Genomic DNA, 12,158 nt, shown 5'->3' with positions numbered 1-12,158 from the left:
AACATGGAGATTGGCATACGTATTTCCCTGTACGGGTTAATTGATTTCAAGCTTTATAATCGCAAGTCATGCCCACCATCTCCAATATGTGAAACCTATCATTCAGATGTAAATCAAAATAGGAGCTGAGGGCCTTTTCATGCTTGACCAAGTGGACTAATTTCCATGACTGTTGATAAAATGTTCATACCTGTTCAGACAGTTTAATTTACTCCATGAAGTTTGCCTAACCTGTGTGGTCAGGTAGTTATTGTGGCCATTTTAAGACAGTGATTAGTCCATGAAAGTCAGATGATGGAATTTGAAAATCAGCAGTCCATATTTCATATTTTCATAACTGTGTATACACAGAATGAAACTGTGTAGTCTTTCTGGTTAAAGTGGCTTTCCATTTACACCAAAATGTAATATGTGCGACTGTTCAGTACTTAGTTGAGACAGATCAGGGGAAACCATGTGTGAAAAACAATCAGACTGGAAAGCTATAAACGTTCAGTTTTCTGTCACAAGGATTCTGAATGAGTTTCATCAGACTTTCGAGGCAAAGCAAAACAAAATCTGAGTAACCTGATGTGAAAATTTTAATGTTTTCTGTAATTTGCTCATTGTGCGTGTAATAGTGTTTCTGATTATTACTCATATTCCCAAGGGCCAGCATGACGCATAAACCAAGAAGCCCTAAACCAGACCTATATTCATTGTGGAAATGGAAGAAATTGCCTTCTTTACTTAAAGCCTGCAGGACTTCAGCTATGACTTTTAGACACATTTATCTTGAGATGCTAATACATTCCAGACAAATACTATTTCTGAAACTTAAGTTATTTTTGCTGTGTTAGTGAGGCTCAATATTACTAGCATAATGTAAAATGATGAATTTCTGAAATCAAGATTTGTAGATTATTAAATTGCAGCTATAAATGATGCTTCATATTAAATGTCTTTATGCCATTATAATTTTCCTCTTGTGTAGACCTGATATCTTTAGTAAAACTAGACCTTCAAATAATTCAAATTGCTTCTTCAGTTTAAAGATGAATTAATATCATACTCATCCACAAAATAGTTGAAAATTTAATATCTTTTTGGTGATTTATGAACTTCTGTAAAACATGAAATGAAAACAGCAATAATCATTTTAATGTACTGCCTTTCAATTTCAAGCCACGCACATAAATTCATATTCCACAATTTGATATACTAAAGGCGTGTAAGAGAACATGGCCCTAAGGAGGTAATAAATAGGATTCCAATAAAACACAGTCATTTAAAAATGAAATTAAACCAATTGATTGAGTACTATTTGTAGTTATATAAAATAGCGCTAAGTTATATAAAATAGCACTAAGTTATAGCGCATGTGGAAGTTAACAAGGAATGAATTGTACCAGAAACTAAAATGATTACATATCTGCACCAGTCCTGAGGTAAATGTGTCACATCCTAGAATTCTTTGAGGAATAGATGGTTTGACTGATTTGCTTTTTGAACTTTTGAGTGGCAATTAGGAATGTGCAAAATATTGCTGACCTGGCCACATCCCATGAAGGAATTAAAACAAAACACACAAAAACAACTGGACAAATATTCAAGAGCTAGAAGGTAGCAAATAATTAGCATCTTAAAGACAGGAATTTGACAATTGACATCCTTCCATCTATACAGGTGATGGACATGCAAGACATCAGATGCTTTCGGTTACTTACTGTGTGGAAATAGGCTCTTCAGCCCAACACCGACCTGCAACCCACCCCCCTATATTTACCCCTGCCCCTAACACTACAGGTAATTTAGCATGGCCAATTCACCTAACCTGTACATTTTTGGACTGTGGGAGGAAACCCATGCAGACACAGGCAAAATGTACAAACTCCACGCAGTCAGTCGCCTGAGGCGAGAATTGAACCTGGGTCTCTGGCGCTGTGAGGCAGCAGTGCTAACCACTGTACCACCCTGCTGCTTCACGTAATGTAATTTCACAGATTGCCAAAGGGACAAATTCATGAGAATCTGATTCAGCCACAAGTGTCACAAATGAAGTGGTTTTGAGGTGTAGTTGTGGATTGTTGTTTTCAATGTTGGCACCTGTTGTCAAACATTTCTAGCAGCTGATCATTGTGGTGACACACACTAGCCAACAGATGATGTAATTAGTTTCTTCTGTCATCAGCTCGTATCTACCAAGTGCATTAATTGATGTTTCCAGCCTTCACAATACACTTACAAACATCCTTGAAGTAGAGCTCCTATATCCCACTGGTTGTTTGGTTCTAGCTACCTCACCCTTCCGGACATAGCTTAGATGTGAGACTGCCTTTCATCCTGAATATATACTCATACCAACAAAATTACTTCTGCTTGCCAAAATACTTGGAGATTTACCTTTGGAAGGACTGATGCATTCATGATTTCATCCTTCCATGAGAAGGATAAGAACTAGAGATAGCAAAAGTAATTCCAATACTTTAAATTAGAATAGGACATGCAATTCTAGGCCATGCAACATGTAGAGTGGTGACATTTGTTCACATAGCGCTGTTTCTAATGGCATTATGCAGACTTATATCAATTCACAGAGATAGGTAATGATATATGCCAGTATCTTTACCATTCTTAAAGATAATAATTGAGAATATGGGTAGATGGAGGACTGCAGTACTACGTGTACAGGACATTGGTTAGGCCACTGTTGGAATATTGCGTGCAATTCTGGTCTCCTTCCTATCGGATATTTGAAAGGGTTCAGAAAAGATTTACAAGGATGTTGCCAGGGTTGGAGGATCTGAACTACAGGGAAAGGCTGAACAGGCTGGGGCTGTTTTCCCTGGAGTGTCGGAGGCTGAGGGGTGACCTAATAGAGGTTTACAAAATTGAGGGGCATGGATAGGGTAAATAGGCAAAGTCTTTTCCCTGGGGTGGGAGAGTCAAGAACTAGAGGGCATAGGTTTAGGGTGAGAGGGGAAAGATAAAAGAGACCTAAGAAGCAACTTTTTCACGCAGAGGGTGGTACGTGTATGGAATGAGCTGCCAGAGGATGTGGTGGAGCTTGGTACAATTGCAACATTTAAGAGGCATTTGGATGGGTATATGAATAGGTGGGGTTTAGAGGGACATGGGCCGGGTGCTGGCAGGTGGTACTAGATTGGGTTAGGATATCTGGTCAGCATGGACAGATTGAACCGAAGGGTCTGTTTCCATGCTGTACATCTCTGACTCTCTGACTCTATAACCTAGGGTTAATTCCTTTGGTGTCCTCTTGCCATCCATTCCCTCACAGCTCCTGTTGGTCTTCAAAAGAATTAACTATGCCTCTTACTTTGGTTATCAGATTTTCTCTCTCTTCCCTATCTAAATCATTGCCACATTAAATTTGCCATAAAATTTAACCTTTGTAGGAATCCACTATCACCCAACTATTCTAGGGAAAACTTCCTTTAATTCCTGCTCTCTCTTTCCTGCATTCTAACCAATTCCTAATCCCAGCATTCTATTCCCATCCTATTTCACACCTCTTGGTCTGATCTGCACTGACTGATACTTTCAGTTGCCTAACATTTCTGTAGGTTCCTGGTTTTTTCCCTATCTTCATATCCGTTACATCCTCAAAGGAGATCTGTCATGTACAATATTTCCTTTTGAATTCTATGATGGCTTCTTTTTAGCTGTTTTTCTACGTAGATACATGATAATTTAATCTTTAGTTAAAGGTCAGGAGTTCCCCACCACAGATGTTAAGATGACTGACCTGTAATTACCTAGATGAGCTCTGAAGGAGCACATGTATAGTGAAAGACCGATGACACATTCTGCAGACCAGCCTCTTTCAGTGTGTGTGCAGTTATCTGAATTTTAGTGCATTGGTGCATGAAGCCCTAAAAAAACGTAAATGACCTGAGGCTTTCACTTGTAATTTGCACAACGATTTTTGTATTGTGCTGGAATGTATTTGTAGGACATAGTAACTACTGTAAGACTGCGAATTCAACTGGCCAGCCAGCCTTTGTAGATGATGGTGATGGGTAATATTTTGAATCATATTACCATTCCAGCATGTCAAGTCTACTGTCTTGTCTTATCATTGTCTCCCACAATCAGCACACTGAAATCCTTGATGTGCTGGCGTGACATTTCATGTTGTTTTGTACAACATGGTTAAAGTTTTTTTTTTCTCTCAAAACCCCAAGCATAAGCAGTTTTTATCTAAAACTAGTATGAATTTGATAGAACATACAGCATTCCTTGTCATTCGTGGTCATAAAGTTACAGTAGAGGAATAAAGGCCATCCAGCCCTCTGCACCAGCTGATTAAACTAGCCATTCACTCTAATTCCATTTGGAGTCTTAGAGTCACAGAGATGTGCACCACAGAAACGGACCATTCAGTCCAACTCGTCAATGTCGGCCAGATATCCGAACCTAATCTGTCCCATTTGCCAGCATTTGGCCCATCATATACCCATCAAGATGTCTTGTAAATGTTGTAATTGTACTAGCTACCTCCACTTCCTCTGGCAGCTCATTCCGTATGCGCACCATCCTCTGCATGAAAACGTTGCCCCTTGGGTCCCTTTTTAAATCATTCCCTTTCACCTTAAATCTATGCCCTCTAGATTTAGACTCTTCCACCCCAGAAAAAAGGCCTTGTCTATTTACCTTGTCCATAATCCTCATGATTTTATAAACCTCTATAAGGTCACCCCTCAGCCTCCAACACTCCAGGGAAAAGAGCCCCAGCTTTTTCAGCCTCTCCCTATAGCTCCAATCCTACAACCCTCGCAACATCCTTGTAAATCTTTCCTGAACCCTTTCAAGTTTCACAACATCCTCCTTCATAGGAGGGAGACCAGAATTGCGCACACTTTTCCAAAAGTGCCCTAATTAATGTCCTGTACAGCCGCAACATAACCTCCCAACTTCTATACTCACTGCTCTCCAGCAAAACATACCAATTGCCGCCTTCACTCTCCTATCTACCTGCATTCACTTCCCTAGCTTCCCACAGAGTTTTAGGGTACACCTGATCAGGTCCTCAGGATTTATCCACTTTTATGCGTTTTAAGACGTCCAGCACTACCACCTGTGTAATAAGGACATTTTTCAAGATGTTGCCATTTATTCCCCACATTCTATATCTTCCATGTCCTCCTTCACAGTAAACATTGATGCAAAATATTTGTTTAGTGTCTTCCCCCATCTCAGCCTTGCTGATCTTTGTGGGACCTTATTTGCTCCGTAGTTACCCTTTTGTCTTTAGTGTATTTATAAAATCCCTTTTGGTTTCTCCTTAACCCTATTGGCCTTGATCCCTTACCCATCACAGTACAGATACTTCCTATCCATCTGGTTGCATATAATCTCCTAGGAGAAGTGAAAAGTTAGAAACCAAAACCGTTTAGGATAAAAAAAAATTCAGGATAATTTATTTCTGACTCCACTCCAGAGGATGAACCCATCACTGTTTACATAAGTGAGCATCTGTTCCACATGCATACAATGAACTGTCCAGTCTTCAACCCAGTTTTGCCCTGTGTAACAAAACTCAGTCTCTCAGCTATCACAGTCACCTAAAGATATCCTACAACAGCCGTGATGAATGAACAGCTAACTGGTTTCATATTGGTTGATGGTGTGATATTCCCCAGAACCCCAGTACAGTGCTGTGCCCTCTTTATTTTTAAATATAGTGCTAAGGAATATTTAACACCCACTTTAGCAGTCAAACAGGAAGTGGTTTCATATTAGAGTTGTATATTCAGCATTGTTGAAATACTTCATTCGAATGTTAGTCAATACTGAATGTTTTTGCCAGAAGTAATTCAGGAATTAAGGTGCTGTTGAAAGGAACTGCTGATATTGACACAAAAACTGCACCTCAAATTTTCAGAAAATCATGGCAGGTAGCCACAGGGATAAAATATGATGCTGAACCAAAGTCAAGACCAGGAAAAGTAAATTTCATTGGCCAGTAGCATACAAGGTGCAGTTAAAAGTGGGTCTGATGCTAACAGGTATTAGGTTTCCAGTTCAGTGCCCTCCTAGAACCCAAATACCAAAGTAAAAATGCCTGCTCAATATCTGGATTAGGCTCATCAAGAAATAAATGGGCATTTGAAGCAGACTGTTCACACTTGTCCAGTTCAAAGTTTGTTCATTTGAGGTCTTGACTTTGTTTTGAAGTGACTTGGCAACATACAGTACTTGGAATTTGGAGAAGTTTGTTTTGCATGCTCAGTATTTTGATTCAAATTAGCTTCTAACAATGGATTAATGTTAGATGCAACTAATTGTGTGTAAAAAGACTGGAAGTAACCTGCTTTCAGTTCAACCTTACTATCTCACCATGAGTTGCTTTCCTTGCAGCTTGGTGCTGGTTTAAAAAATAAATCTCAAGAAGAAAATCACAATTATGCCAGCACTTGTAACAGTACCATGTGTTTATTTGTCTTTTGCAGCTCCTTGACCTGTTTATGGTGTGGGACTGGTCAACATATCTAGCTGATTATGGACAAGCTACATCCAAGTATCTGAGGGTGAATCCCAGCACAGCTCTGATACTCCTTGAGAAGTAAGCAAGTTTTGAAAGTTTGTTTTTGCAGGTGTCCCTAAGTACCATGAAACAAGATGATTTATATCAAGATGACTCATTATTTTAAGTCACTTATACTCTGAAGAAAAGTATTAGTTTATTTCATTTTTACATTATTATTCTTACAATTTCCTGGATGTTAGAACCATTTTGTTTTTCAAATAAAATGGCATTTTTGTAAAACTATTGCTGTACTGTACATTACCATTACCTAGTACCTTTAGTGGCAACATTTTACAACTTTCTGATTGCTTGAAGTGGCTTTTGACTGTCTCATCATTCATTATCTCATCATTCCTTTTTTGGTAAATTGCTCCAAATCAGAATCGACAGAGGGTAAGTAGTTGCATATTCTAGGTAGTGCTGCTTATTCATTGTTGTGATTTGAGACTGCATTGTTCCATTGGGAATTGCATCTTATCTTTTAGAAATTATTTAATGTATGCATATTTAACACGTGACATGCTTATGTCTGAACTGGTTTGATTTTTGCATTCCTAAACCTGTTTGAGAAAGCAGTGTCTGTCCAAAGTAATTAACCTCCAACTCCATGGCATTGGAAGTTGTCCCTTGATAATTTAATAATATTATTTACTTGAAATCAGAGCAAGTTTCCTCTTAAAAGTCAATTTTTTATCCACTTTGAATAAGTAATTTATTTATCTATCTTTATACAAGATTGCTTTCATAGATTTATAAAAGACACTGATCAAAAGCAATTAGGAGTGATTCAGTGCATAATTTGACTAGTGGTTAGGCTGGGTGGAAGAAAACCCTGGAAAAACAATCCTTTGAGTATGAGAAAATGAAATAAGCTCACGTTGAAAGAAAAAAACCCTGCATTTAGTTAGTGTCTTTGATAACTTTTGGGATTTACAAAATACTCCTCAGTGCTTCATGGCCAATGAAATATTTTTGAAACTTCAGTTTTGAAGTGCACAACAGATTTGGGGAGATGGTATAGATGGCATAGAGGTAATGTCGATGGGCTAAAATTCCAGAACCGAGGTTAATGCTGTGGAAATATCGGCTTGAATTTCTCCATGGCAGATGGTAAAACTTGAATTTTAAAAAAGAACTGAAATTAAAAAGCTAGCCTAATGTGACCACATAACCATTATCAATTGTCATAAATACCCATTTCATTGACTAAAGACCTTTTATAAGCAAGGGAATCTACTATCCTTATCTAGTCTGGTCCACGTGTGACTCAGACCCAGTGTAATGTGGTTGACTGGTTATTGTCCTTTGGGTCTCTAGTCATTTCAATCAGGTGCATCAAATCTCAAATCTCTGCAAAGTTCAAAGAAAGGAAAGAAATTGGACAGAGCACCTGACGTTGACCTATGCACTGGAGACAACCACAAACCTGGCCCTGTTAATTCTACAAAAATCACCATACCAATACACAATCAACTAGGAGAAAGTCAGGACTGCAGATGCTGGAGATCAGAGTCAGGAGTGTGATGGTGGAAAAGCACAGCAGGTCAGGCAGCATTGTAGGAACAGGCGAATCAATGTTTCAGGCATAAGCCTCATTCCTGATGAAAGGCTTGTGGGCCAGTGGTGGCTGAGAGATAAATGGGAGTGGAGTGGAGTGGGGTGGGGCTGGGGTGAAGGTAACTGGGAATGTGATAGGTAAAGGTGGGGGTGTGTGAAGGTGACAGGTCGGAGAGGAGGGTGGAGCGGACAGGTGGGAAGGAAGGAGGACCGGTAAAGAGGGCAGTGCCGAGTTGGAGGCTTGGGACTGGGATAAGGGAGGGGGCGGAGAAATGAAGAAACCTCGTGAAATCCACATTGGGACTATTCAACCACATGGAAGAGTACTGGGTGGAAGAGTATTGGGCGGTTAGGCTTTGGTGATAGAGGAGGCCCAGGACCTGTATATCCTTTGGAGTGGGAGGGGAGTTAAGATGTTTAGCCACAGGACAGTGGGGTTGGTTGGTGCAGGTGTCCCAGAGGTGTTCTCTGAAACGATCCACAAGTTGGAGTCCTGTCTCCCCTATTTAGAGGAGACAACATGTGTAGTTAGATTAGATTCCCAACAGTGTGGAAACAGGTCCTTCAGCCCAACCAGTCCACATCGACCCTCTGAAGAGTAACCCGCCCGGACCCATTTCCCTCTGACTAATGCATCTAACACTCTGGGCAATTTTGCATGGCCAATTCACTTGACCTGCACATTTTTGGACTGTGGGAGGAAACCAGAGCACCTGGAGGAAACCCATGCAAACACTGGGAGAATGTGCAAACTCCACACAGACAGTTGCCGGAGGCTGGAAGCGAACCTGGGACCCTGGTGCTGTGAGGCAGCAGTGCTAACCACTGAGCCACCGTGCCACCCCAGTGCAATGGATATAGTAGATGACGTGTATGGAAGTACAGGTAAATTTCTGTCGGATGTGGAAGGATCCTTTCGGGCCATGGACGGAGCTGAGGAGGTAGGTGTGGGCGCAGGCTTTGCATTTCTTGCGTTGGTAGGGAAGGTGCAGGGAGTGGGGTGTGGGCTGGTGGGGGTCGTGGATCAGGCAAAGAAGTCACAGAGGGAATAGTCTCTCCGAAGTGCAGATGGGGTGGGATGGAAAGGATACAATGATCCCTTGGTAGGCAACTTCAGACTTGAACACCAAAAGTGACTTGGGAGCACCACTACTGAGTTGGCTGAGTGCCAAAGAGCATAGCTGCTGGATTAGGTTTGCAGCAGGTCTGAGGTAAAAATCCTCTTGACCTCGTTCCCATCAGTCTGCCTATTGCAGTTGTTCCGTCCATGACTGTATCAGTGGAAGTGACCTTCACACAGTCCCTGTGGTGACAAAGTCATGACTCCACGTTGAGGATACCCTCCCTTGTGTTGTGTGGCACTACCAGACTGTTAACAGACCTAGCAAGTCAAAACTGGACATCATGAGGTGCTGTGAGCCATCAGCTACAGTAGATTGGATTTGCTCACAATCTATAACCTCATGGCACCAGCATATCCTCACTTTACCATTACCATCAACCAAAGAGATCAGATCTGATTCTTAGAGTCCAGGAGGGCATACCAGGAGCTGCACTCGGCATACTCAAAACATGCTACAATACAGAACCATTTGTAAGCAGCAAGTGATGAGATTGGGCTAATTGATCCCATAACTACCAGCTCAGACTGTAAACTCAACAATCCTGCCACTTCAGTCATTAATGGTGGTAAATAATTAAACTGCTAACAGAGGAGGTGAAGGTTCTACAAACATCCCCACCCTCGATGGGGGAGCCCAGCACATATCTGCAAAATAAGAGGTTTGCATTCGTCTTCACCCAGAAGTGCTGAATGGATGATCCATCTCTGCCTCCTTTGGCAGTCCCCAGCACCACAGGTACCTGTCTTCAAACAATTCAATTAGCTCCATGTTTTATCTAGAAATGACTGAAGACACTGAATACTGTAAAGTCTATGTGGTCCTGACAATATTCTAGCATTAGTGGTGAAGACTTAGCGAATTGTTCCAGAAAATCTTGCACCCTTGGCCAAGCTGTACCATTGTAGCTACAACACTGACATCTACCTGAAATGGACAGTATAAAACTGCCTGAGAAGTCCTTTGCACATAAAGCAAGATAAATCTAACGCAGCCAATTACTGCCCTATTGGTCTACTCTTGGTCATCAGTAAAGTGTTGGAAGGTGTTATCAACATGTTATCAAGCAACACCTGCTCAGTGACTAAGTTTGAGTTCTACGAGAACCACTCAGTTCCTGCCTCATTTTAGCCTTGGTTCAAACATGCTCAAAAGAGCAGAATTGCAGAAGTAGGGTGTAAGTGACTGTGCTGGACATGAAGGGCACACTTGACTAAGTGTGGCATCAAAAGTGCTAGTAAAACTGGAGTGAAATGGAATTGAGAGAAAGCTTTTCAGTTGGAGTCCTATCCTGCACAAAGGTGTAATTGTTGAAAGACCATCATTTGTTAGCGTTATTGTCTCACACTCCAGTGAGTAGAGTGGAAAATTCATATTGCTACTTATGGTGCCATCTTAGGCACAAAGGTAGTTGGGTACTAATTCTGCGGTACAAATTCTTAGGAGAAAGAAAGAGAAGTTTAGAATAACCCATCCTCCCACCTCAGTCTGTCAGTACCTGGCCTCCAGACCATGCAAGCTTCACCTCGAGGCTGGAATTCTATGCTGAATCTATGCCATGTCCACGCTGAGGCTGGGGGTTCAGAGCATCGCCACACAAAAAAAAGAATAAACGCAAGAGAAAAAAGAAATGCAAGGAGCAGATGAGCTCTGGCTGGAGAGTCCTAATTTGCTACCACCTTGCAAGAAGCATCATCTCAGCTCCAGGATATCTCTGCAAGAGTTCCTCAGGGTAGTGTCCTAAGCCCGATCATCTTCAGCTGCTTTACCAATCACCTTCACTCCATCATAGGGTCAGAAGAAGTGATGCTTGCTGATGGTTTAGTATTCACCATTTGCAGCTCCTTGGATACTGAAGCAGTCAGTGTCCGTGTGCAATAAATCCTTTACAATTTCCAGGAATGTACTGATAAAAGCAAGTGGCATCTGTGCCACACAAGTGTTAGGCAATGACCATATCCAACAAGAGAGAATCTAGCCATCTATCCTTTAACATTCAATGGCATTATCATCACTGAATTTCACATTATTAACACTTTAGATGTTACCTTTGACCAAAAACTGGACTGGACCAGCTGTACAAATACAGTGGCTTCTGGAGCAGGTCAGAGGTCCAGAATCTTGTCACCTGCAAGGCACAAGTTAGCAGTGTTTTGGAATACTCTCTACTGCCTGAATGTAGGTCCAAAGAATTGAAGAACAAGACAAAGCATCTCACTTGATTTGATTTTCCATCCACTACCCTGAACATTAATTCCCTTCACCCTTGCCATGCAGTGACAGCAGTGTGTTTTATGTGCACAACACATGGTGGTAATTCACAAAGACAACTCCTACAGTTCCTTTCAAACCTGCAACCTCTACCACTAATCAGGACAAGGGTAGCAAGTGCATGGAAAACCACCACCTGCCTTTTCCCCTCCAAAAGGGTGAGGGCAGTAACAAATTAAAAATACTATATATGAATGCACGAAGCATTAGAAATAAAATGGATGAGCTTGAGGCTCTTTTGGAAATTGGCAGATACGATATTGTGGGGATAACTGAGATGTGGCTTCAAGTGGACAGGGCCTGGGAAATGAATATTCAAGGCTACACGTGCTACCGTAAGGACAGACTGATGGGCAGAGGGGATGGGGTGGCCATGTTGGTAAGGGATGATATTCAGTCCCTTGCGCGGGGGACCTAGAATCAGGGGATGTAGAGTCAGTGTGGATAGAGCTGAGAAATTCTAAGGGTAAAAATACCCTTTTGGGAGTTAGCTACAGGCCCCCAAACAGCAGTCTGGATGTCGGATGTAAGTTGAATCAGGAGCTGAAATTGACCTGTCTTAAAGATGTTACTACAGTTGTTATGGGGATTTTCAACATGCAGGATGACTTGGAGAATCAGGATGGTGTTGGACCTCAAGAAAGAGACTTTGTGGAGTGCCTCAGAGATGGATTCTTAGA

General features: G+C 41.4%; 1 protein-coding gene across 11 annotated transcripts in view; it reads left to right on the top strand.

Moving 5' to 3' along the window:
• The window catches only part of LOC122561094 (exocyst complex component 6-like), a 203,710-nt gene that overhangs the window by 176,428 nt on the left and 15,124 nt on the right, over positions 1-12,158 (top strand). For 5 of the 11 annotated variants that reach the window (XM_043712491.1, XM_043712485.1, XM_043712482.1 and 2 more), the window contains 2 exons: positions 6,453-6,565; positions 6,911-6,922. In XM_043712491.1, the coding sequence (XP_043568426.1) occupies positions 6,453-6,565; positions 6,911-6,922 (125 nt within the window). Of the gene's footprint in view, positions 1-6,452; positions 6,570-6,910; positions 6,923-10,653; positions 10,951-12,158 lie in introns of those variants that run through there. The other 6 variants (XM_043712488.1, XM_043712483.1, XM_043712490.1 and 3 more) reach the window with 3 other exon arrangements.

This window comes from Chiloscyllium plagiosum, chromosome 22, assembly GCF_004010195.1.
Source record: "Chiloscyllium plagiosum isolate BGI_BamShark_2017 chromosome 22, ASM401019v2, whole genome shotgun sequence".
Lineage (NCBI taxonomy): Eukaryota > Metazoa > Chordata > Chondrichthyes > Orectolobiformes > Hemiscylliidae > Chiloscyllium > Chiloscyllium plagiosum.
This window is presented reverse-complemented; position numbering and strand designations above follow the sequence as displayed.